The sequence below is a fragment of the Syngnathus typhle genome, linkage group LG19 (assembly GCF_033458585.1).
Source record: "Syngnathus typhle isolate RoL2023-S1 ecotype Sweden linkage group LG19, RoL_Styp_1.0, whole genome shotgun sequence".
In the NCBI taxonomy this organism is placed as follows: domain Eukaryota; kingdom Metazoa; phylum Chordata; class Actinopteri; order Syngnathiformes; family Syngnathidae; genus Syngnathus; species Syngnathus typhle.
In genome coordinates, this window is record NC_083756.1 from 6,618,442 (window position 1) to 6,643,414 (window position 24,973).

The following is a 24,973-nucleotide window of genomic DNA, read 5'->3' on the forward strand; positions in this document are numbered from 1 at the left end:
AAAGCCTGAAATGAAAGAAAGATGGAGGAAATGAATATTTTTGTCACTCAGTCAGCGGGAGAGGGAAAAAAAACAAAAAAAAAACACGTCAAGTATCATATTCCTGATGTGGCGCTGGCACTCTCGGAATATCCAGGAGAAATGTCTGCGGCTCGCGCTCTGTTGGAAGCTGGACCACGAGGAAACAATTGAAATCAAAGACTACATGCTGCCCATATTACATACAGCACATGGCGTATTTCGGAATTCACGACGACGTTGGAAGAGAAAACCATACTACCGTTGGATTAAGACCGTGACAGTAAAATACTAACGATAATCCTTGACAATAATTAAATCATGCGCCATCATTAGTCAACTGGAATCATTTTCCTCTCGACGTGATGAACAGGCTTTCGTTGCCGTTGAGCCAATGCGGTCACAGGCTTGTAATTAAAGAAAGGTGCAAGCTATTCATTTGCAAACTCAACTCGCTTCACAAATGAAAATGGAGTCGAAAATGAAAATGTGCCCTCAAATATTTGGATGCGCAGCGCGTCGGCTTCTACGGTCACCACAAAGGCAATTTTAGGGACTTAAAAGAGAATCAAAGGCCGGTGTTTTCTTTTTTTGGGCTTGTGAAGGACACATTGGAGGACGGCCCTCGTGGTGGAAAGGGTTAAAGTGGATTAAAGAAGGGGGGGAAAAAAACTGAAATAAAGTTAAATGAGAGGGAGGAACATATCAGCGTTCTGTGCCGATTGCGTGTGAGCGGTAATGCTAGCCTTCAAAGAGCACAGTGGAGCACATTGTATCCATGCATGAGTCGCTCAACAGGGATGGCGGCGTGATGGAGGGAGGGCAGGGGAGGGGAGGGGAGGGGGAGGGCATACCAGGACAAGGGCTGAGAGCGAGATGCAGGATGAGCGAGAGGAGAGAGGAGAAGACTCGACGGGGTCCGTCTCATGACAAATGGCATCTTTGTTACCAAGGCGGCGGCCGGCCGACTCTCACGCTTTTCCACGTGTTTTTGCACACACTCGCCGGACACTTCATTAGGTACACTCGTACTAGTCGCATCCTATAGATGGGAATTTATTTTCCCCGTGCAAATATAACAATGAGTATATGGTTTTTATCTTTATATTAAAAAGTTGATCAAATTGATTTCCCCACTCAATAGAGCAGCTCCACACAAATCTGGCAATTTTTATGAATCATCTTTTTGTTTTTAGCCAAGCATGGTTGTTTTCACTATCATAAAAAAAAAAAAAAAAAATAGTGAATTGCGCATGTGAGTGTGACATGCGCACATTATTTACAGTTCATCACACCATCAATTCTGCCCCCTTCTTTCTTCTACTGCTCTCATCTTTCCAGCTGTCACTTCTACTGTACATCTCCGTCACTTAGCGTGATCATAGCCAGTTAAGGCTTGTTTTGAGCAGGCGACGACATTACCGGCAACTCGTGCCAATCCTTTCCTCCGTCCTCCATATGTGTATCATCACGGCTGAATATGAATTTAATGCCTATGGAAGAGTTCGAAAATAGATGGATGGATCTTCAAATAAATTGCGAGTGTTGTGGAACCAAGCCAGCATATGAGTAGCAAAGTTTTTTGTTGATTTAATTTTTAGTATCCATGACTTGGATGGAAGTTAACAGCTGATCTCTGCGTCATCTTGAGGACCACCCTGTTTTCTTTGCCGTCAACCCCGCAAGGAGCCTCGCCTACCTGTCTGGCCTTCTTCTGAAATTTTCCATCACACTGCTGTTTATTGTCAGGCCGGCCGGCAATCAGCAAATGGCCCATGCTCTAGTTACTCCTCCGCAAACACGACGCGACATCTCGGGGCATCACAGAAAGAGCAGGAAAAGTATGCAGAGCACAAAAAGTTCCTTAACTGAATTTCTGGATTTCCTTCTGGGTGAGTGTGTGTGATGACCACCTTGCACACACACACACACAAAATGGGGTTACTTTCCTGCTCGACATTGCTCATCAATGGCTCTGGAGACAGAGGGCATCGCGTGCTCCCGCCGCAGCGGTAAATCTATTTAGGGCTTCGACTTATGCAGGGAAAAACTCAGTGGCATGTTGCTGAGCTAATAATGTTTGACCGCTTTCCCAGTGAGCCGCGCAAGTGCTCCTTTGGGAGCAAGAGAGAGTGAGATGCGGGCGAGCGAGAGCACAGTGGCATGACGCCACATAGACGACCTCTCCGGGGTTGCGTGCGACCGTTTGTTTGCAATACTGCCCACATGTTTGACCATCACATAACTCTTCAGTTGCGGTCCGTAAATCTTGGAGTATTTAGGGACGTCGGCTCATGCATCGTGCAGTAAAAAATTCAATTCTGTGTGACACAGTAGTTGCTATCCCGGCGATGATTTATCTTCTTAAAATTCCGTCTCTATTTTCCAAACTGATCACGCAATGATGGGTTTGATGAGTTGGCGTTTTGTCGAAGCAATGATTTATGTCCCTCCTATTTTGTTCCACAACTGCGTCTCAGTAGGTGAAATATGGGAGCCTAATTAAAGGCTAATTAAAGGTTCCCCCCGCTGCGAAAACAGGCCCGCCTGTGTTTGCACAGGTGCTGTGCATCCAATGTTGTAATGGTTTGTGCATCATGCTCCCCTTTTTTTTTTTTTTTTTTTTTTTTTTTTTTTTTGTACAGTATATTCCTTGTTAACAAACTTTGTCAGTTGGGGATATGCACGTCCACTGATGTGCAACTTGAGGTTAACCAGATGCCGTCGCGATAAGACGTCTCACTCTGCCACACAAACAACAGCTATGGATTTAATTGGGGATGACAGGTGAGTATATGGTGGGAATTCACCAATCCTCCCATAACACTGGGATAAGCGTTGCAAGACACTCGGCTCTGTTACGAGCGTGTGTGTGTGTGTGTGTGTGTGTGTGTGTGCGCAGGGGCGTGGTTTAGTCCAACAGTACCACCCTGCTGCACGCGATGCCTGGGAATCCGTGCCTGGTGAGGATTTAGTGAACTTGCTTTAGGGAATCCCTGCTCTCTCTGCCTCCCACATAGCCCACACAAATTCACATGATAGAAAATATTAATTCCACACGTGGATTCATCATGCGCACACCTTCAGGATGTGAAAGTGACACACCTGGATTTTAGAAGACAAAAGCATTTCCACACACAGTCTTCACTTCTGCTTTTTTTTTTTCTTAATGTCACGCGTTGTGCCGGATTAAAACGTGTTCTGTTTTTATAAAGTGAGACAATGAAGCAGGAAGAAGAAGAGTGTTCTTCTCGCTGGCACAATATCGAGCAGCTTGTTTGGATTAAAGACAAGCGACGTGAATCGAAGCCACAGGAAGGCAACCCACAGTAATATTTGATGCATCTGTCAAGTTCTTTAAAGTTTTATGAGTGAAATGTTACCCAGTATTAATCCTCCAAGTAACAAACAAAACATTTTATGGCGCTTTATATGCAACAAAGAGATTCTGCCAAGTGGGAAATAACATTCATACCAGCTGTGATTTTTGCTTTGTGTACTTCATGTCGAGCAAATGAGCTGATATGCTTCCACTTGTGAAAATGGTCATAAATTAAATTCTGTGGCATACTACAACAGCCTTTTTTTCGCCGCAGGGAAGGTTGACGTGTCGCAATGTTCTCTCAATTTAATAGGGATTCACAAATTGGACCTAAAAAAGCAACGTGTAACAGAAACATTTACGGGCACTGGCGGAGCTAGGATTTATTTTTTCTGGGGGTCAAGGATATCCTTTTATTTAAAAAATGCTGATAAAGATTTATCATGTGGAATGTGGTTGTCATCCCACTCGTTTGTTTACCTTTTATACAGTACAGGCTCGTTTATACGTTAGCGTATTGTCCTGGTCACTTTCCAAAATACAAAAATACCTGTGCAATTAAAGCTGTCATCTATAATACGTCAGGTATGCGAGGCGAGACCACTTGAGTAAGAAAAGGAAAACTCTGAAACTTGAAGTATGTTTGATTCACATCTGGTACACCACTACAGTGGAAGCCACAAAGGACTTCATCTTTTATTGTCCAGTGGGAACAAGACTCTCAGTTCCTTTTATGTTAGCTCCCTCCATGGACTGTCTTTATCTTTTACTCTCTTTCTCCCTTTTTATCTTATAACAGCCTTTGCCTTTTCATTAAACAAAACAAAACGGGACAGATGTCATATCATATTTCGTGCAGTACAGTAAATGCACTTTTGCCGCTGTCTGTTTTCATTTACTGAAAGAAAGCGTTAAGAAAAAAACAAGACTGTCATGGAAAGTAAAAAAAAATTTAAAAAAATGAACAGTACGTTCGCCACAGGTATAATATTTTACACTTTTAGTAAAGTTGTACCATGTGCAAACGCTGCAAAAAAAATACATTTTCAACTGCATGGTTTGCCATAAAATGTCTTCAGAAACAAGATGTGCTCCCTTAGAATGGACAGATTATATAGCCAGCTATTTAAAACTCAGAAACCGCAGTAGAAATCGAGTCCGAATGACAAGACCACACACTGTTGTGGGAAAATTTTTTCAAAGTTTGTTAAACCATTCTAGTGTTTTATCTTTAAGTAACGGTTTTCCAAATTTAGAAGATATATAAACTTCGAATAAAGTCATTACCATATATCTATGCTTAGCTGGTCCATGGTATTTTGCATATATGTTAGCGTTAAGCTAACAGACTTTTATTGCAATACAATATATTTTTATTTATATAGCGCTTTCACAACAGCTGAACATTGATGAAATATGATTAGTTGCAACAAAGTAACATTTTTAACTTACTTTTGGATCTTTTGTGCACATTGTCCGTCCCATAATTTATTTTTATTTTTTTATTTTTATTTTAAATCAGTGTGACTTAAACTTTAAAACACTATACTGTAGGAAGCAATCATTGCATCTCAAGTTACACATCAGGTGTCCTCATTTGGCTCACCCAAACCACCGTGGGCTGATACAAAGGTGTTTTGTCAGCACTAAATGGCTTTGTGGTGCCGGTAATAATCACTGGTGTCACTGAGGAAACGGATAGGCTAACCGCAGAGCTTCGGTACCACTTCCCGTCTCACTACAATGTGAATCGGTGGGGAGTTGACGGGCTTGTTTTCGTGACTCGGCTGTTAACTTCTTCTGTCTAATTTTCCACGAAATGCTGTTATGTCTTTCTCGTCTCTACAGGTGTCTGTCCTTCTCCGTGCCAATCCCTTTTGACTTTTTAAAGGGTTTAACTTGGCAGGGCGCACATTACTTGATGGCCAGCTACTGCTGAGCTTGACACATTGCATTAGGCCCTCTCACGCTATCCTCGACACTGGCTCAGCAGTAGACTGGTGTGTGTGTGTTTATCGGACTGCAACGAGTGTATGAATGAAGAATAGCCCCCCCCCCCCCCCCCCAAAAAAAATAGTTGGCTCTTAACTTTGTACACATCAGTCACAGCCAATCAAAGTTGCTCCTTTCGTTCCTTTTAAATGTCAAGCAGAAGGGAGAATTTTTGTCGTGGTATAACATTTAGTTTGAGTTGAGCTCACTCCACATGTTCATTCTCACCAATCGATATTTGAAATGACCCCATCATTATTTCTCTACATTTATTCGAAGTCAATAATCACATTTTTGCAACCGTTCCGATGAGTCAAATAACAGATATGGAGGTATAAATCAGCTGAGGAGTCTTGATCTTAGTCACTGTGCTGATGCTTGCTCCAAAGCAGCAAAGTCTCTCCTCCAGGAAACATCCTGAATCTATTGCTCAGGCATTCCAGGGGCCCTTCTCATAAATCAGCTGAAAGCAGAAAATGCTTGCCTGTAAAGTGACGTACTGTAAAGGAACAGTTGCGGCTCCAGAGAGAAGTGTTTTGGAAACATATGTTCTTCTCATCCCTCAGACATCTGCGGTTTCACGGCGTGGAAATTGCATCCTTTGTTTATATTGGGAAAATGTCTTTGATGCCTTCAAAAAGTCTCTTTAAAAGCATTTATTTAAAGACATGCCGACCGAGTGCAATCTTATATGTTGCCATAAACACTATGTTTTACTATATTCAAAGTGTTTTGGTTTTAGAGGCTTGGAGGCCTATTGTTATTTACTTGACAGCTATTTTCATCAATGACATCATGATGTCTTCCTATTAATTACTTTCCTTTTGATGAGACTTGAATTAAATCCTAAAATCCCATCCCTAAATGTGTGCGTGACACATAATAATCATTAACTGGGCAAAGCTCAGATGCTTTCGAGTCATTTGAAATGAGGTTGGCAGGGGGCGGAGCTACGTTTTGCTCCATTCCACCTGAGGAAAAATGTCGACTTTTTTTGGATGCAGTGTTCTTAGACCCGTTGATACAGCGATATGTGAAGAACGTGCGATGTTTTGGTAGCCCTCGCTGAAAAATGTCCGACCGACGCCCCTGACCACACGTTGGACAAAGACCCCCTCTTACAATCTTGATTCCGGCTGCATATTCTTCATCAATCATCAAGTATGATCCCGTGCCTAACATTCCTGGTCCTTTCGACAAATACGTGCACGCTGATGGATTGTTTCTAGTCACGCGCGAGGCTAAAGAAAAATAACCCTCCTGACCTTCAAGCCAAAACACGAGTAATAATACCCATATGCTCGTAAAACACGCATATTCGAAAGTTATCGCCATAAAATAGTCTTATATAATCGGGTCGAGGTGTTAAACAGCTGCAATGTGACTCTGGGCCAGAAACACCTGCTTGACCCACATTCCCGTCATTCAGCATAAAATGATTCATTCTTATTCCTTGATACCAACTCGGCAACTTCTAGTTCCTTAAACTGGATATAAAGTAAAAATACTCAGCAACTTTCCAAAGGCATGTGAATGGAAACTGAGTCTAGTATTTCGGCAGACACTTCAATGTTTGTTTGCATAATTCTTCGGTCCGTTTGCTATTAAACATAGCACACACGCATGTAGTGTGTGTCGTCGGCATCACGCTAACAACAGATGCCAGGAAGTCAAGTGGCATCTCCACTCCAGCAAAGCCTCACCATGCGTGACTTTGCTGACTTTACCTCTTTTAGCATGCTCGCGTGATCCTACCATCGCACACGGGCATTGCTGGGTGCTCGCGCAAGGAATGGATGTTCTCCCTCCCTGTCCCAAATGTAGCGATCAGACCGGTCGTATAAACGAGCCGGGATTAGATTGTTGAGATGACGTGCAAGGGACGCAGATGGGAGAATGGCAAGTGGACGGACGGTCACGCTACGGACAAAGCGGACCTCACTCAATGTCTCGAGCGATGACTCGTACGCTATGAGGTGTGATATAGTTACATGCACAAACTTGTGTTGGAGTTATAACTCGATGACTTTAACAGTGAGTTGCAGACTCATTTTTATTTCATCGAGCGGTTGGACAAAATCAAAACAATCCTAATCCGTTTTTTTGAAGTCGAGTCGAAGCTTATACTTTTATTAGGTCCCCTTTGTGAATCTTAAATCACATAAGACATGTGTTTTGATATCTGCTCTGCCACTGAGCTCCCCTTGTGTGTACGTGATGAGGTGTTAGGAGAAGGATAATCAGATTACTGTTGGGTTAGCGTGTCACTTAATGAATTAGCTCACTCAGAGGCCAAATTGTTGTGTGATATTGCGCGTGCGGGCCACGGGAGGTCAGCGGCTTGATGCTTAAGAGCAGCTGACAAGTTGACGCCAAATAGGATCGATGGCTTTTAATTGTCCAACGCGTCGCCGTCTGCGCAATATAGGGGGGGGGGGGGAGAAAAAACCGAACTCCTTGACTTTACGACATCAAACCGCTGCTTCACAGATTGACGATACGCACGCACGCGGTACATACACACACATGCACGATGGATACACAACACCTACTGACAAGTTAATGGCGTTCATACATAAAGCATGATCAGCATCACGCCGATCACTCGATCCCCCTCAACCTTTGACACATTAACTACCTCGCACCCATTTAATTACACATTGGCGAGGCTCACATTCTTTTTTTTTCATCAATGAGCCAAAATGAATATATATATTTTTTTAACTGAACGGTACTGAACTTTTTGGAACGACTAACTCTTTTTTTTTTTTTTTAACCCTGAGAAGCTGATGAATGTTGTTTACTGTGACCACAAATTGAGTGCTAATTGCTCCCATTTAAGGGGTAGACAAACTAAAGTGAAGTCAAGTGTTCGTCTACTCCTCAGTTTAAAACACAAGGACCAAAGTTATCTTTCTGGCATTTGAAGCAATATGCACCTTTTTTTTTTTTAATGTATCATAAATTTAGCTTTATTCCAACTGCATGCAAAATTCACTAAAGCAAACATGCACATAAGCCTCAAAAGATTTGAGGCTCTCACATTGCTTGTAAAAAAAAAAAAGTGATTGTGTTAGTAAAGAAATAGGAAGCTGGAACTTTATTGTGGCCAGGTGGAGTTCCTGAATGCAGCATTTATTGAGCGCAGGACTCCTTCAGAGAGCAACAAAACCGCAAGCATTCACATGAAAACAAGACGCTGCGAGAATGCTATTTATAGCCGTACAATGCATACACGCAAATGCGTGGGACCTTGTGGAGCCTGCGCCTGCTCACTTTGGGCAAACCAACTCCCATTGACGACTCTCCCTATTGACAAGTTTTCACCATAGCTCAATGAACACTATATTTTAAGCCCAGGAAGGAAATTTGACATAAACAATGGCGTTTCCCGTAGTCTACCCTCTGTGTACATCACCGTGTGCATTGTCATTTTGCCTCTGGGTGTCACATATCTGGGATAAAAGTGTGACTCATCTAGGGGGGTGTTTGTATCCTCACTTCACCCCCACTGCGTCGGTCGATGCGCCGGCTTGTAGGACGTTTGAGTGCCGGTGGAAGGAAGCAAAAGCTTGTCCCTAATTAGAAATATGCCCGTTGCGTTCATTTGGGTATAGTCAAAAATGAAAAGCTTTCCTGCAGAACAGGCTCATGTCACGCAACACATGCTTGAATGCAGCCCTTACAGCATTCTCCCGAAGCCACCATCCAACCACATTTTTAATTGTCCGCATAAATATTGCACCATCTCGGCCTTACGTTGCGGTTCATTTTGTGTTTAAGCTCGACAAGCTTAATCGGGGAGTGTTTTCACTGGTTCTGTAGTACGACTGCTACCACTGGACTTTAGGCGGAGTTCCTGTAGGGCCTTGAAAAGTATTCAAAAGTCTAAAATGGAAAAAATGACATTGATATAAAAGATTCCACTCTAGTATTAGATTTTGTGAAATTGCACAGGTGTACATAATGTTGTGGTCATTTTCTTCCTGCGCAGTAACATGACTTGTCTGCCCGCCGACCAAAAAAGAGAAGTGGAAACAATTGTGTATACAGTACTTCCATTTTTAGGCGATCCCATTCTCTTTGTCATAATATCACTTCCCTTTCGTTTTGGTAACGTAAACACACCAACAAGAACTTTGTCTCAGTTGTGTTCAACAATGGGTTGACTTTTCTTTTTTTTTTTATTAAACAAATATTTTATGATTGATTTATCTTGAATTTTTTCAGCTTTTTCAATTGATTATTTTCATTTATTCATGTGCCTTGTCACCCTTTTAAATGAATTTGAATTTCCTCATGTTGCTTGGGCCCATGCACCTTTCATCCCCCAAATACCTACTTGTGCTTCGATATATTATGCACGCCATAAATATCTGAAATGTAGAAATGGACATGAATTGGGAATGTCATGTTTTGTTTTTTTTAGTTATGACTAAAACTTTGTCCGACAAAAATGTGTGCTACCACATGTGACAAAACCAAACAACCATCAAACTAGCAAAGTCTTGGATTGGAAAGCCAGCAAGATCCGGACATTTGATCTGCAGTATAATGAAGTATTAGCTTCCATTACAGCGCGCGCTTAACCTTTTTACAGAGCAGCATTGAGCGCTTGCCAGCAGTCATCAATATTTAACAGCTGTTGCTATTATGAAATTCTTTATGGGCTAATGTGGCTCGCCGGCTTGCACGCAAGGCCTTGGCCGCCCGCCAGCGCTCTGTCAGGAGGAAGGGGTGGGGGGGATTGACAGACGGCTCGCTCGCGTGACAGCCAGGCCTTGATCGACCAACTTCTCTCTCTCTCACTCTGTGTTGTGGATTTCCTGTGTATACACACACACACACACACACACACACTGAAAGAAGGGGGCGGGATTAGGCAAAGAAGGTGGCCGTCGGCCAACTCGGGCCCAACACACACAATATGCACTAACACACACACACAGCGTTTTCTCTACTCACGCAAGGCTCGTCGAGGGGAGGGACGGCTGCGCCGTGCTCGCATGTTCAAGTCCAAGGCTCTTCTTTATGAGCCAAACACACACAGCTGAGCATCAGCTGCCAAAAGATGGTACCGTGCAGCTGAAATGAAGTGAGAGTCCAGAAGTGTGCAGTGCTGTGTAAATGCAACTATGTGGAAGTGAGTTGAGGAGCCGCTTTTAGACCGATCTGGTGCTTTGACGCCATCTTGCGGCATCTTGATGCAGGGGGCAATGTTGAAATGACTTGAGGTGCTTCGTTCAGACAAATGTAGTGCTTTGTCGCCAGTTTATGGTATCCCTTTTTAGGGGGGTCAATTACTTAGATTTAGTTTTTTTATTCAGCCCCTGTACTAAAATAATCATCTCATCTTAATTTTTTGATGAATTAAATTTACCCTGTCGACTTTTCGTCGAACATATATTCATTGTTGAATGAATGGCAACAGGTCGATGCACATTGCACGAGTTAGTTGTACTGGCTGCTCCCTAGTGGAGGAGCTTGTCATTGCACTACCTTTCTCCGCGTGTCGCTGGCATAGATAGGTAAACAAAGAAATTTTATTTGTGCTAAATAATTTTCAGACCCGTTAAAAGAAACGCCATCGTTTACTGCAACACTGAGTTGCTAAACGACATTTTCTCTATTTTGCGCAATGCTACCTGTTTGCTTGTTGCGTGGCGTCGCTGCACGCAGAGTTGAAAGGTCAAGGTTAAAAGCGTGCAGCAGCTGGTGTTGTGTCTATGAGCAGCCATGTATGAACACTTTTGCTTTGCACACACATCAGCGCAGATAGTAGCATGAACCCCGAGACTGACCTGAAGCATTAGCCGCACGTCAAGCGTGCAACAGTTGTACTCACGACTTCCAATGCCACATTGAATTATTCCTATGTGCATTTTTCATTATTTTCTGGGACATTTCTTTTGATGTTTTAAGTCTCAGGACCATTACAGAGTTTTATCAATGAATTCAATCGAAGTTCAATTTATTGTAGTGCCGCAAAATACAAGAACAAAACATCTCTGTCTGCAAGCGATTTTGCAGCTAGATGTGAACAAGGATGGGCGAGGTTTGAGAAATGAGCTGAAAATCAAATATACAATATCGGCGCCTTCCTCTGGAGTGTACGTGTGGTCAAGTCAAATCACTTGGTAATATCTGCTCCTATCCTTTCTACTAATAGGTGGGTGATTAACGCGTGTTTGGTTTAGGTGGTAATTCTCTTTTTTGAAGTCCCGGGAGGGTTGTAGCATTTGCTAAATTGAGACATCTTAATATTTGGCAGGTGGTCCTAATTTTTTGCTGTATTCACAAGTGGAAGTGGAAGGACAGATCGGGCCGAGTTAAAAGAAGCTTGGGCGCGTTCGGCCTTGCCCCTTGGCAGCAGCAACATCCCGCAACTTGTCACTTTTTTTTTTTTTTTTTCCCCCTTCACTCTTTCCCCACACATAAACGCTTCGACCATTACACACTCTGTTTTCCTTCTTCGTCCAGAGCGGGAGAAAATAGAGGCAAGAAAAGCAAACCTCAAGAAACGAGTAGCGATGGATGAAGGCCGCATTGTTGGCAGAGGAAGTGCCTGTGCCGATAATTAATCATTGCGCATGTTTGTCTTTCCTGACGCCGCATCCTCTCCAAAAGCTGCCGTAAGAGGGAAAACAAAAACACACAAGGCGTTGACGGAGGAAAATAAAGATTTTTAATTGATTCGTTTCCCCCCCGTGCAATGATTTCCATTAGTTGGATGATGATGCGGCAATTGAGGAGAATAGTGTGTGTTTGTGTGTGTTGGCTGTTTGACTGTTTGTTTGTACGTGTTTGCACCTCGCTGAGGTGGTGGGAAAATACTTTATTAGCCGGCAATTATGAGTTAATGAGGCTGGCGGGTAATTCGCTCACCAGCAATTAGTGTAATTGCGTTGTAATGAAGCCGTCGTAACGTGGGTAAATAAACTGGACTTATGTACGAGTACCACTTTACAGTAAGAGTACAGTTATTGCAAATTTGTGAATAATAACAAAAATAAATCGGTTAATTAGGATCTTAAACTTTGAATAAATAGCTAATAAACAGCTGGATTACACCGTATGTTTATTTTTATGTATTTATATATATTATTTAAACACTTAAATAAAAATGTAACAAACTTTCGAGGCTATGGTTAACTTTACATTGACTTTACTCTTTTTTTTTATTGTACTGTTGAATTCATTTTTTTAATTTATAAAAAAAAATCATTTATTTTTATTTCTTTCATTGTCTGCAGTGATGTTTTTAATTTGGGTGGATAAGGACAGGAGAAGATGGTAATGGAGCATAACGAGAGGGGTGTGGGCATTATGCAAAGCGCAGGAAGACACATACATTTATATATTTTTTATTTATATTGAGCCCATGCTGTGTGTGTGTGTATGTCGTGTTGCGTGACTAATCTGTGCCTGCCTGCTACAATGAGTGACGGAGCAAAGAGCTGATCTCTTGGAGTGAGCCACATGCCCCCCTGACAGCACGGCCGTAAGAGAAACACGCAAACATGTATCGAACACGCAACATACACGTCACCCATGCACACGTGACCCGTCCTGCACGCCACCCCTCGGCGAGCTAATTGCACACTCGCCGATTGTACCGTAGGCAGATCCTCCTTATTTGAAAAGTCACTTTTTCTGCCCTTGGCGACCTGTGTCCAGTTTCAGCACCTGGGGGGGGATTTTTAATATAAAACATTGTTACTTCAACAAATCAAGAGCCATTTGTCTTTTGGGCTTGGAAGTGTTCATGTTGATGTATCGTGTGGGAGAAATCCTATGAAGTCATGAAATCCTCCTCTGTTATGTTTTTTTTTAAACGAGAAGCTCACCGGGCTTTAATACTTGGCATTAATCCAGGAAAGAAAGACTTTTACCTCATAACTGTTCATATGTATTCCACATGTGCTGTCTGACTTTTAGAGGATATTGGACAATTGTCACTCATAGTTAGCAGAAATCCAAAATAAAATCATGTGTGCTGTTTTCCTTGCGTGCCATGGCCCTTTATGCCACAGAGATATTTAACAGATGGGATTTTTTTTTTTTTATAGTAAAAAGTGAATGAAAAGCCATGTCTGTTTTCTTTTGGTTCTTTTCCATAGCAAATCAAGACAAGGCGCCCAGGAAGCACGTCAACACTGCTTCCTCCAACCCCGAACCCGGCAGGAAAGAGAGCGTGCCGATGTGCACAAACGTCACTGAAAGCGGCCTCCTATTGGAGGTAAGATCCTTTCACGTCAAATTCATCATACAATGCACGTTTACATTCACAAGAAGTTGGAGTAAATTCAAAGACGGCGGGAGGTGGGCCTCCTGTGTGTACGTGTGTGACCTCTGCCCCCATTCCTTTTGCCTGATTGCTGCCTCGCGTGACATAAGGATGAGACGATGGGTGTCGGCGCAAAAGAAAGATCTGGGGATTTTGTGTGTATGCGTGTGTGTGAAAGTGAGCAAAAGACAAGTGAAAGGGCAACACCCAGCTCGTCAACTTTTAATCAGCGCAAACCCAAGATGCCTTCCATCACTTGACCTTCCAAATCATAATAATGCATACATTTACGTCACTCGTCATTCATTAAAATCCGCACGTACAGCTCCATAGGTCCACGGCACGCACGCAAGGATCGGGAACACGAAGCCACGTCGATAAAATCCCTTTTTCCGTGCGATATCCTAATGATGATACCGCCCAACAACTATGAGCGCTCTCACAAACACACACACACACACACACGCAGAGGCGAGCCGAGCCACTGATGCTTCTGTTAACGTGTTAGGTTGTCTCAATAGGTTGGCGAACAAAAGACTAGATTGACCGTAGTGATGCGCCGCCTCCCGTTGCGTGATCCGACCTGCACGAGGGCCTCAGTGCAAACTGTGCATTAGTTGTTACGCTGATGGGATCCCAAGCGCGACGAGAAATTGTGCCGTGCCAGTGGCTTTTATTTCGATGGAAGGTATGCGTGGCGGTTCGGGCCGGACGTATTTGGACAGCGGCAATTTCTATTATGTCATCTTTGCACCCCCCCCCCCCCCCCACCGCAGTACATTTCCACAAATACAATCATGATTGAAATGTAGACGTTATTATTAAAATTTTCAAGGAAGTGTCTGGAGCATAGGGACTTGATGAGGAGGCTAATTGCTAGCAAAACAGGGCAAAAAAAAAAATGACTGTGAACAATTAGCACTAATTGCACTGTAAGTACATGCCAGTATTTTTCATCGGAATTATACCGGCGTCTCATGCCAAAGTGCACTACGGCCGTGATGAATGTGTTCCCGTTGGCAGAAGGTCTCTATTTTAATCCTGAACCCACCCACGCTGTCTTCATCCGGTTGAATCAAATGGAACCAGACTACGTTGCCTCTTCTCGCTGGCCTCGCAGAGAGGCGACATCTAATTTTGGCCTCTGCGTGCGAAGGCCCGCTAAAGATTTTCGAGTCAGAGCTTTTTAGTCTCCCAAGGGCAGTTATGGGAGCCGGGGGCGCCGTAAATTGAAGATATGTTGCAGGCGAGCCGAGCAGCAGGTGCCTGTTTCCATTGCTTACGTGTCTCAGTAGAGCGGAAAAAGAGGAATAGTGATAATAGATCAAAATATTCACTTCCATCCATTTTTCCCAGATAAATTCAATAAAGTACTCAAAATCTTAATAAAAATTTTAAATTTATAATTTAAATTATAAAATTAATTAGATTAATCAACAACAAATTGATTATCAAACTAAACACCTTGTATTTTATTTCTCATCATTTTCAAATGACTTCATTTGATCAAAATGAATGATTCTCTGATTTCTATAATCTCTCATGAAAGCAAACCGATGTATCACGTGTGTTTAATCCAAATAAAACGCTTGCAAACATCTGCTTTTATTTCGGAAAACAATGACCATCAATACTGCTTGTGCGGTATTGCGCAACTGCTGTTGAGTTGTTTTCGAAATCGCTAAATATGACCAAATAAACTAAATAGTAAAAAGAGAAATAATGCAAATACAATTTTATCGGATTATTTAATTCATCGAACCCATTCTGAAAATGTTCCATCGTGACAGCCCTAATTCTAATTGACGAAATGTTCCTTGAGCTGAGGCAATCCGATCGGTGACAGAGAACTGCGAGGAGTTCATGCACACAACAAGGAAGACCTGCGTAGTCTCGCAGTCAAATAGAGGCGACAGACTCTGGCAGCAGCAGCAGTCACGCAACTCAAGTAGCCTTGCCGTTGTCACGCTATCACAGCTGTGCACACTCGCACGCACACACACCAGCGCATAGTGACACATTCACCTTCCTGGGCTTTCTTCTCCCTCTCCTGCTTGTTTTTCCTCAGCTCTCGCCTTACTGCCCATCTGGCTGAAGCGTTCCTTTTTTTGCAAATGATGTTTTAATCAGCGCTCTATGATTGACGATCATATTTGAAAAGCGCTTTACGACCACAAAGCGTGTTGGTCGTTTGTTTACCGCAAAGCACAACATGTTTGGCTGTCTTTGAACATTTCGATTGGGGTCACTAATTACATCGCCTTTTTAATGGAGGGATGATTTGATTTTCCTGTGAAAAAGTCACCATTTAACTATCACACAGAATCTAAATGTGTTTCAAATTTTCTGCACACCATACAGCAGGGGTGTCAATCTCATTTTTGTTGCTGGCCACGTATATCTGTCATATGTCAGACACACAAAGAAACCGAAATTCCGTTTCCTCCATCCCACGGTGACGAGACACAGTACACGATAAACATACAAGTAGACGACACCAAATAAATGAACGCCTCATATTATATCCAGGTTAAGCTACAAAACAAACTGACAAATAATTGTTTTTTCAAGTCAGACTAGTTGAAAATGTTTTAAAAAGATGATTTTTAAAAGTTAAGACAATTTGCCATTTTAGTATGACTTCAATTTAATGCGCAATTTGTCTTCGCGGGCCACAGAAAATGATACGGTAGGCCATATCTGGCCCCCCCGGGCCTTGAGTTTGACACTTGTGCCATATAGAATAAAACTGAATAACGTGATCGCTTATACATCATGTTAGTCACTTTTTCCTCTTCCTCTATATGGATGGATAACAGGAAGATATCAAATCATATTTAAAAAAAAAAAAATAATGCAATTCTAGAATGACTGTAGCTGAAATTAAATTGTTCAACTTTTTTTTTTTTTTTTTGCGCTTATTTGCAAAGAATAAAGAAAGTACCGTACATCGAGATTCTAAGACGCTGTGTTTGTGTGTGTAGTCTCTGACAGGATTTGCCCTGGTGGTGAGCAGCGACGGAATGGTCTTTTATGCCTCGTCAAGCATTGTGGACTATCTGGGATTCCATCAGGTGCGTTGAACCTTTCCACCGTATTGTGCACAGTCTTTACTCTCATCCGACTCCGAAGCAAGTGTCAGACGGAGGTCAGCTCCTCGGCCTGACTCGGCAACTTCATCCTTCCCCTTTTTCCTTTCCCTCCATCCCCTTTTGCTCGTTTTCCATCTCTTGCTTAATGAGCCAGCGTAAATAGTGATAACCATCTCGAGGGCAGCGTGAACCCACCAACTCTTGTCTGAGAGGCCACGGAAAGGTGAAGACCTCCGTTTCACCCTGAAATGTCTCGGCGTGTGCGCTTGAATGCGCGAGTGTCTATGTCAGCGTGTTGATAAGTCACCAACGGTTTCGCTTCCTTCCTCTCCAGTGGCCGTATCAAGCTGGCCATTAATTATGGATGATATCAACATGGCCTCGCTTGCCCCGCAATGCTGGAATCCAGCCTCTCTTCATAACCACCGCAAATAAAGTGCTTTTCGCTGTTTTGCTTTCGCTCACATGGACCCACACGTGCACAGACAAGACTTCAAACTGTCATCCCAGCCCCTTGGCCAAAATCAGCAGGAACAGACTAAAACGAAGCCACGAGCCTAAAGGGCAAAATGGAGGCAATCAATAGAGGGACCATCAGTATTTAGAATTCCCTTTCTGATGTAGCCTTGTTGTGAAGTGTTACCAAAAAGCATCCCGGCATGCCGATCACTTTAGCGCGGTCGGCTTTTTATGATCATCAGAGGCAGGAAATGATTTACAAAACATCAAGACGACAACTCAAATCTCGTCGGCAGCGCTCAGGTTCTCCTATTGGGAGATGTTATGTGTGGTTGACAGTGAACAGCAAAGAATCCAATAAGTCTTTTCAAGTCCCCACAGAACATCGTGTTATATTTCAGACACTGTCAACAAAAACATTCCCACAGACTCTCTCGCAACCATTTTTTTTTTGTTTTCAAGTCGTTTGGCTTGACAACATGTCATGTAATCCGGCGGCCGCAATTGTATTCCGAGGGGACATTTATCCCTAATCTACCACAGGGAAGTAACAGACATAGTAGCACCACAAGAGACGGCAAGGAAAACCTCCGACGGCCTTTGATGGTATTCGCTACGCCCGCAGTTATCCTTTGAAGGCCTGCGAAATTATCACTTCTTTTCCGTTTCTTTCCCTTTTTTTTTTAAAACGTCAACAAAAGTCACTCGATCCATCTGTTGTCTGCCGGACCGCCGGTAGGGCACCGAACCGCAGGGCGAAGCGAGCGCCGAGGAGAGGCAGACGATCAAAAGCCCTCGCGTGCCACCAGTGTGGAAATTATGGAAGGGGGGGGGGGGGGGGGTAGTTGGAAGAGGAGAAGGTTGAACATGCTAGTGAGGAATCTGTCAGGGAATGACAGAAAGCAAAGCAATTGCTGGAAAAAAAAAGAGAGAGAGAAAGATGACGAGAGCAGGCTGGAGTCTGACTCAGTGTGTGTGTGTGTGTGTGTGTGTGTGTAGGGAGGGTAAGCTGGACCGGACTGCTGTTCGGGAGCCGGTGTCACGCGATGTTTGACAAACACAGCTGCCCTCACTGGCCTCGCAGCTGCCCTCAACTCTTACTGTACTTTAGAAAAAAAAAAAAAAAAAAGGCAAATTATCTGACTTTGTGTGTAATGAGTTTAGTTGTGCAAGTTAAAATAGTTACTTCCAAACCAAAACGACTATCCTCGTCTAAATCATTTCATCATCACAACACAGCTGCCGTGAGTGTTTATGGATATTTATAATAATAATAATGTCGTGCCCATGGTTTGTTTCCTTCTAGACCGATGTGATGCACCAGAATGTGTTTGACTACATCCACATTGATGACCGCCAGGAGTTCCGAAATCAGCTCCACTGGGCCATGTGCCCTCCACAGCACCAGGCGGGGGCAGCACATCAGGACGCTGCAGGGACTGGTGGGTCATCAAAACATTCCAATTATATCCTGCATATACTCAAATTTAGATTCCATTTTTTTTTTTTTTGGTACCTTTTGCGAAAGAAATGAATGCACTCTCTGTTTTTGCATTTTAAGGTGATGAGTTTGTGGTGAGCAGCCTGTTCCATTCTCCAGAGGCGGGGGGCATTCCTCCTGAGCTCTCCTGCTTTCTCAACAGATGTTTCATAGCGAGGGTTCGATGTCTGTTGGACAGCACATCTGGATTCCTGGTGAGTGACACCAAGCACCGCGCCTGCTAAACTGAACGGTAACTTGCAAACCGAGTCGTAAAAATTCTCCTGGAGAACTTTCAGATCGATAAAACTAATCCGATGCATGTGCTGCATGAAGCGTTTTTTTTTTTTTTTTTACTAGGGTCTCTTAGTTTGCCGTAATATTTAATTAAAAGCATTTTAAGATTGGATGGCTTCTTCACGGGTTCATCTCGCACACTCGGAATGGACATGCAGTGGAAAATAGGGCTTGAACATTTGATCAGGGTTTACCAAGTCCATTCTGGTTGACATTGGCGCATAACAGAAACCCTAGATGGCAATTTTCTGGACTGGAATGTTTATGAATGTTTTCCTCATCAGTCCAAATAATTGCAGTAAAGACACAAAAGAGTCAGGCGTGATCAATCATCACGCAACTTGGAAATGAATTATTCCCGAGCGTGGTGGTATAGCTCTGCGCGTGGTCCATCCCGCCTGACTGCTTGACTGATCCACCAATATTGATACTGTCTGGAACATCTGAAATTGGATTGTAGAAAACTGGAAAGTTGAAAATTCCTAATCTTGGGTTTGGAACAAAAATAAATAAATATTGGAGCGCATATTATTATCCTACTTGCAAATTTTGGGTGATCCCAAGAAATCAGACGATCCCACAAGCCGATTTTAAATATGCTCCCATTGTGACAAACAAACAATATGTTTTTTGTTTTTTTTTAAATCTGAGATGGGATTTGGCTTCTTTTTTTTTTTTGCCAGGGTTAGTAAATACTAGACTCCTTTCTGGTACACTGAAAAAGCCATAAGAAACATTTGGACAGCACCATATCTGGATTTCCACCAACACTTAATGGGTTCTTCTCCTTTTTCTTTCATTTGAACCTGGAAAGCAATCATCCCAATTTCCATTTTATTTTCAACCTCCAAACTTCACAAGAAAGTCCTAACAGAGCGAGACACTGCTGCCCTCATAATTCAAAAGAAGCGCATAATCATAGACCTGCCTTAAAAGTATCGCTTTTAGATACTCTCTGATGTTCAAACCGCTAAATCCTTCCTGTCTCCTGCTTCCAGACAATGCAGTTTCAGGGTCGGCTGAAGTTTCTCCAAGGACAGAAAAAGAAATCGGCCTCCGGGGCTCCGCTTCCGCCCCAGCTGGCTCTCTTCTGCGTAGCCGTACCCCTTTTACTGCCCTCCATCACCGAGATGAAAATGAAGAACATGTTAATGAGAGGAAAGAACAAGAGCGGAGGAGGGATGATCTCGGCACTGGAGCACGGGTAAGAAGCTTCAAGTTGTGACCGGTGATTATCTTAGCGGAGTTGCTATATTTAAATGCTAATTTCATGCTGTCACTCCAATTTCACATATCGTGAATACATTTGATTTGACATTTGCAATGTTTGCTCAAGGTAAACGTGTCAGCATCGCACTCTGCTCAAATTGCCCTTTTACTGTACATGCAAAAATAGATGAATATATATATATAGCCACATATCCACATTAAGAAGATTCCCATTTCAAATCGATGCCGTTTAATATTGTAGCGCATTGGTCCATAAACATGCACACGCACGTCTGGCCGTCATTGATCTTGCGGTTGCGGATGTTTATTCTGTTTCCAATTTTCAGACATGAATCTTGGAAACGATGAGTCACTTTTTGAATGACTCTCTCATGAACTTAATGGGAAGTAAAATCTCAATATTTGTCCTTTGAGTCATTCAAGCTTGAGAGTCACAAGTCGCATACAAAAGAAGTTCGAAGAGGAGCAAAATATACAAAGTAGACACCAATCGGTGAAAATTCACAATCTGGACAGACAATTTAAAATATAGTTTGTTCATTTCATTTTTTCTGTCCTGCAGAGAACGAGGAGAACACCTCCGAAGGCACTCCTTCAGTGGAGGAATGGGTGATGTAGTAGACCCTCTCCTCCTCCCCTGTCCAACCCCTGGTGGCACCCAAAGGGGCCACCACACTCCCTGGACCCCACTCACCAAAGATAACCTCAAGTTCCGCCCCGATGGGTACTACAACCAGGAAGAGCCCCTCAATTTCTGCAAGTCGTCAATGTCTTCCCATAAGGGCCTCGGTCCGGGCCCGGGGAGCAGTTGGCCCGTGCGACCAAACTCGGGCCACCTCAGAACAAGCCAGGGGGTCGGCTACGTCCCGGCTAACCACTTTAACAAGGCCGGCCTATACGGGAAGCCCATCCGTCTTTCCCCTAGCTGCCACAGCGGTAGAAACGGCGAGGTGTTTGTCTCGAAACTCTACGGGAACCTGCAGATTCCCGCCGACCCGGACGCCTACTGCGTGGATTTAGTCAAGAGCGAGAACGGCTACGGCGAATGCTACGACGGCCACTTGATGCCGCCCATCAAAGTCGAGCACGACTCCGACTCGGAAAACGGCTGCGATCCCTTCGGGCGGCCCTGGGCGCATCGGGATCCGGACGCCGTGTACCGCCGCTACGGCGACGGGGCGTACGACCAGAGTTCCGGCGTCCAGCTGAAATCCGAGGCGGATTACTACGATCTGCACTACTCGCCCTGTCAACGGGGCAAAGCGGGGATCAGCCCTTCGTACAACACCGGCAACTATCAGAACTATGCAATGAACAATAGCGGACGTTTGTTAAAATGTGACAAAGACTTGAGCCATCACGACGACAACGGTCAGTTCAGCCCTCAGAGACTCTCTCACTCCCAATGCAGTAATCAATCGGTCAACCTCATCGACTCTCACGTCTACCAACAGGAGCCTCAAAAGCCCTACATGCACCAGGACTTCAACAAGCACAGCACTTACGAGTTCAAAGGTCACGGCCTGATCCATTCCATCAAAAGGGAGCCCATGGACTCCCCGCCGTGGTCCGAGGGCGGCCACGACATGAGCCGGCCCGTGACGGTCGGCCCGAGGAACATTATGCCGTGCAAATCCAGCCCTTACGTTTATCTGCCCTAAAAAGTAGCGCAGGTTTCCCGTCGTCCGACACATTCACCAGCATCAAATGCAGAACGTCAACATTCTTCCATTTGCCGAAGAGGTGACGAGCGAGGCTCAGGTTCGAAGGGTTCGTGTTGCGACAATCAAAAGCTGAAACAAATGTAGGAAATTTCTCCTTTGCAGTTCCAAGCACTTTTGGATTTAGTGACGATGAGTCGGAAAATGTCCGGAGACGCCTTTTAATTTCATGCGTCGTGCGCACCCATTGTTTCGCTGGGATGTTGTCGTCAACCGATTTGAATTCGATCCGCAGATGATGACTCACCTCTGCCACGACTCACTTGTTTTTTTTATGTCTGAATGTGCTTGAAGATCTTTGGACCTTAGTGGTGGTTTTGCATGTTTTAGCACTTTAACTTCAAATCACCCACAATGACAAACACTGGGTTTGTTTCTATGAATTACAGCAACAAGATACACACGCTTGCAAAGTCGAGATCAGTTGGGAATAGGTCCAAAATATTAACGGGGGTCACTAAGGTCAAGCGCAACTATTTCTGAGATGCTGGTTTTTGCACTACTCGTACCAATTTCGGCCTTTCGGTTTACTATTAAAGCTTACTAGCAAAACTTGAGTTGGGCAATTCAACTAAATATGAATTGAGTTCATTGAATAAAATACACAACGAAGAAATAAGATTTTTCAGAATGGTTGTCCCTTGTATCATAACCCCAACTTGAAAATAAAATAAAAGACACATTGTTAAATTGTTTTGGAGCAAATCACTTGCATGCTTCGTTGAGCTGACTAACACAATTACCGTGAATGTCAATATTTTACGTTTTAAATTTTGTTCCAAGTGGACCAGCATCCCAGAATAAATTCCACGCTACTGGAAACCTGACAGTATTGTCGAGTCTATGCAATTTGCTGTTAATTGACCAAAACGTGTAAAAGTAGTGATTCTGTTGCAGCTTTAAGTATGATATACTTGTTTAACAAATAAAATGTATTTCTGTCTATCAGCAGTACATAAGGAAACCCACAAAACAAGTTTGAGTTAAATATAATTGAGTGCTACCGTTTAAAAACAAAAAGAAGCAATGTAACACTTAATAGCTATTGACCGTGTCAAAACATAAATAAATAACAAAAAGGTTCAACAAGTACATCGTCAATGGAAGTTTTTTTTTTTTTCCCGTTAGTTTAAACTGAAGGCGAAGACATTGACATTTTAGTCTTCTGTAAAGCGCACAATAGCATCTTGAATTTAGAAATAATATTATTGTTCCATATTTTAATGTCACAGATTATGTTGTACAGTTTAGTGTTCACTATAAGATCAGCATTTCATGGCAGATATGACGCTTTTTTTTTTTTTTTCTGTTAACGATGTGGTTCAATCAGAGAACTGACGTGGTCGTCACACTCAGTGTTTTTGCACAACTTAACGAAAAGCACCAAATTAATTCACGGCCCCAGTTTGGTGGCGCTACTTTTGTAGTTTCAAAAAATTGCACTACTGAGTAGTTCAGTTGAAGTTTTTATTTTATTTTAAATTAGTCAACACACACGTGTACATTGTGTCACTGTATTGAATTTGTCTTGTTCAATGTGTGTGCTCATTTCAATAAATGTTTAATTCGTATTTATTGTAAGGCCAATGCGTATAATTTAAAAGCTGCAGTTTGAAGGCTCTCCTCTTTGTCTAAGGTAAATCCACGTGGCTTTTTCTTGCTACCATTTTGATGACTGTAAAAAAAACTACTTGTGTCATTGAGTAGGTAGCTGCAAAATATTGCAAAAACGGTGTAAATATACAATGTCTTCCAATGTTTCTACGTGTTTTTTGCAAAGGAGACTTATCTATTAAAAGACTTTTCTTTATATGGAAAATACGGCAGCCGTCTTGTTCTTTTTGAACTAAGCTATCATTTGGGGTTCAATTCAATTTGAAACAATGGGCAAAAACTGATGACATTTTTGAAGAAACTCTTTTTTTCTATAATATGAAACATCCCCCTGTGTATAACTTAAACTACATACACACAGTCGCCTACAAGCATGCAAATGTCAAATGCATATTTTTTTACTCTAATTATGCGATGTGTTAAGGAGATGTCGTTACAAAAAGTGTCAAAGCAAAGTGTGTGTGTGTGTAGGCCAAGACCTATGGGTCTAATCCTATACCATGCAATGTTGCGTGACAGTTCATTCTTTGCTGCTCTGCACACCATTTGTCCTAATTGTTCACACCCACTCCTTGTGTTTGTTTCTGTGTGTGTCTCTCACACAGATGTAGCAATGCCTACACACAAAGACACACTAACATCCATCCCCCTATCTCCCCGATGACAATGAGCAGAATCCTTGAGGGGATGTCGCAGACATGACATGTAGGCATATTATCATGCACATATATGCACAGCCTACAAAACATATGGGGGACGGTCACGCAATCCACCATCCCCCAAATAAACCTACATTTAATTAAAGAACATGGAGGACAATGTTTTGTCTGAATGATGCACTTTATTCGGTCATGTCAGTGTTGTTTTTAAGGAATGAATGAATTAATTAATTCTCACGCTAAGTGCTGCTAATAAAATACAGGAGATATTGAAATAGGGTTATAGGAGCAGTTTTGTTAAATTAATTGCCAATGTTTTTGCAAAGAAATTGAAATAGTGCATTCCAATAATTCCCCCCCCCCCTTCCCCCCAATTTAATTTGAAGTCAAATAGTTTAGCAACGTATTTTTGAACATATGCAGTATTCCAATGTTTATCCGTCAGTTCTAAAGACTCATTTAATCTATTGTCTGTTTATTTTGAATATCTGCATTTTAAATTTTTAAATAACAATTTTAGAGTCAAATTATTTGAAAGTAATTTTGATGAATATTGTGGGCTTTAATAAGTCAGAAGAATGCTTTAGACAAGTTATATGCTTTAGATTAGTGATATATCTATATTAGATATAATTTGATTGGTTAGTAGGGTTCTGTAGGGACGTGCACGGGCGTGGGAGCAATTACGGCAATTGTTTTTTTCTCTACCTTGGCCGTATCCGGTGCCTTCGACGGTGTTGGGATTTTGCCATATTATGTGAACCTTATTGTGTGTTGTCTTGGCGAGCGTGGACAGGAATTA

At 42.7% G+C, this 24,973-nt stretch overlaps 1 protein-coding gene across 2 annotated transcripts in view; it reads left to right on the forward strand.

The window, feature by feature from the left end:
- Positions 1 to 23,708, forward strand: part of ahrra (aryl-hydrocarbon receptor repressor a) — a 37,480-nt gene extending 13,772 nt beyond the window's left edge. For both annotated transcript variants that reach the window (XM_061265905.1, XM_061265906.1), the window contains 6 exons: positions 13,453 to 13,571; positions 16,604 to 16,693; positions 18,477 to 18,612; positions 18,732 to 18,865; positions 19,946 to 20,151; positions 20,740 to 23,708. In XM_061265905.1, the coding sequence (XP_061121889.1) occupies positions 13,453 to 13,571; positions 16,604 to 16,693; positions 18,477 to 18,612; positions 18,732 to 18,865; positions 19,946 to 20,151; positions 20,740 to 21,838 (1,784 nt within the window). In that variant the 3' untranslated portion in view covers positions 21,839 to 23,708. The remainder of the gene's footprint in view (positions 1 to 13,452; positions 13,572 to 16,603; positions 16,694 to 18,476; positions 18,613 to 18,731; positions 18,866 to 19,945; positions 20,152 to 20,739) is intronic.
- Positions 23,709 to 24,973: the final 1,265 nt, after the last annotated feature.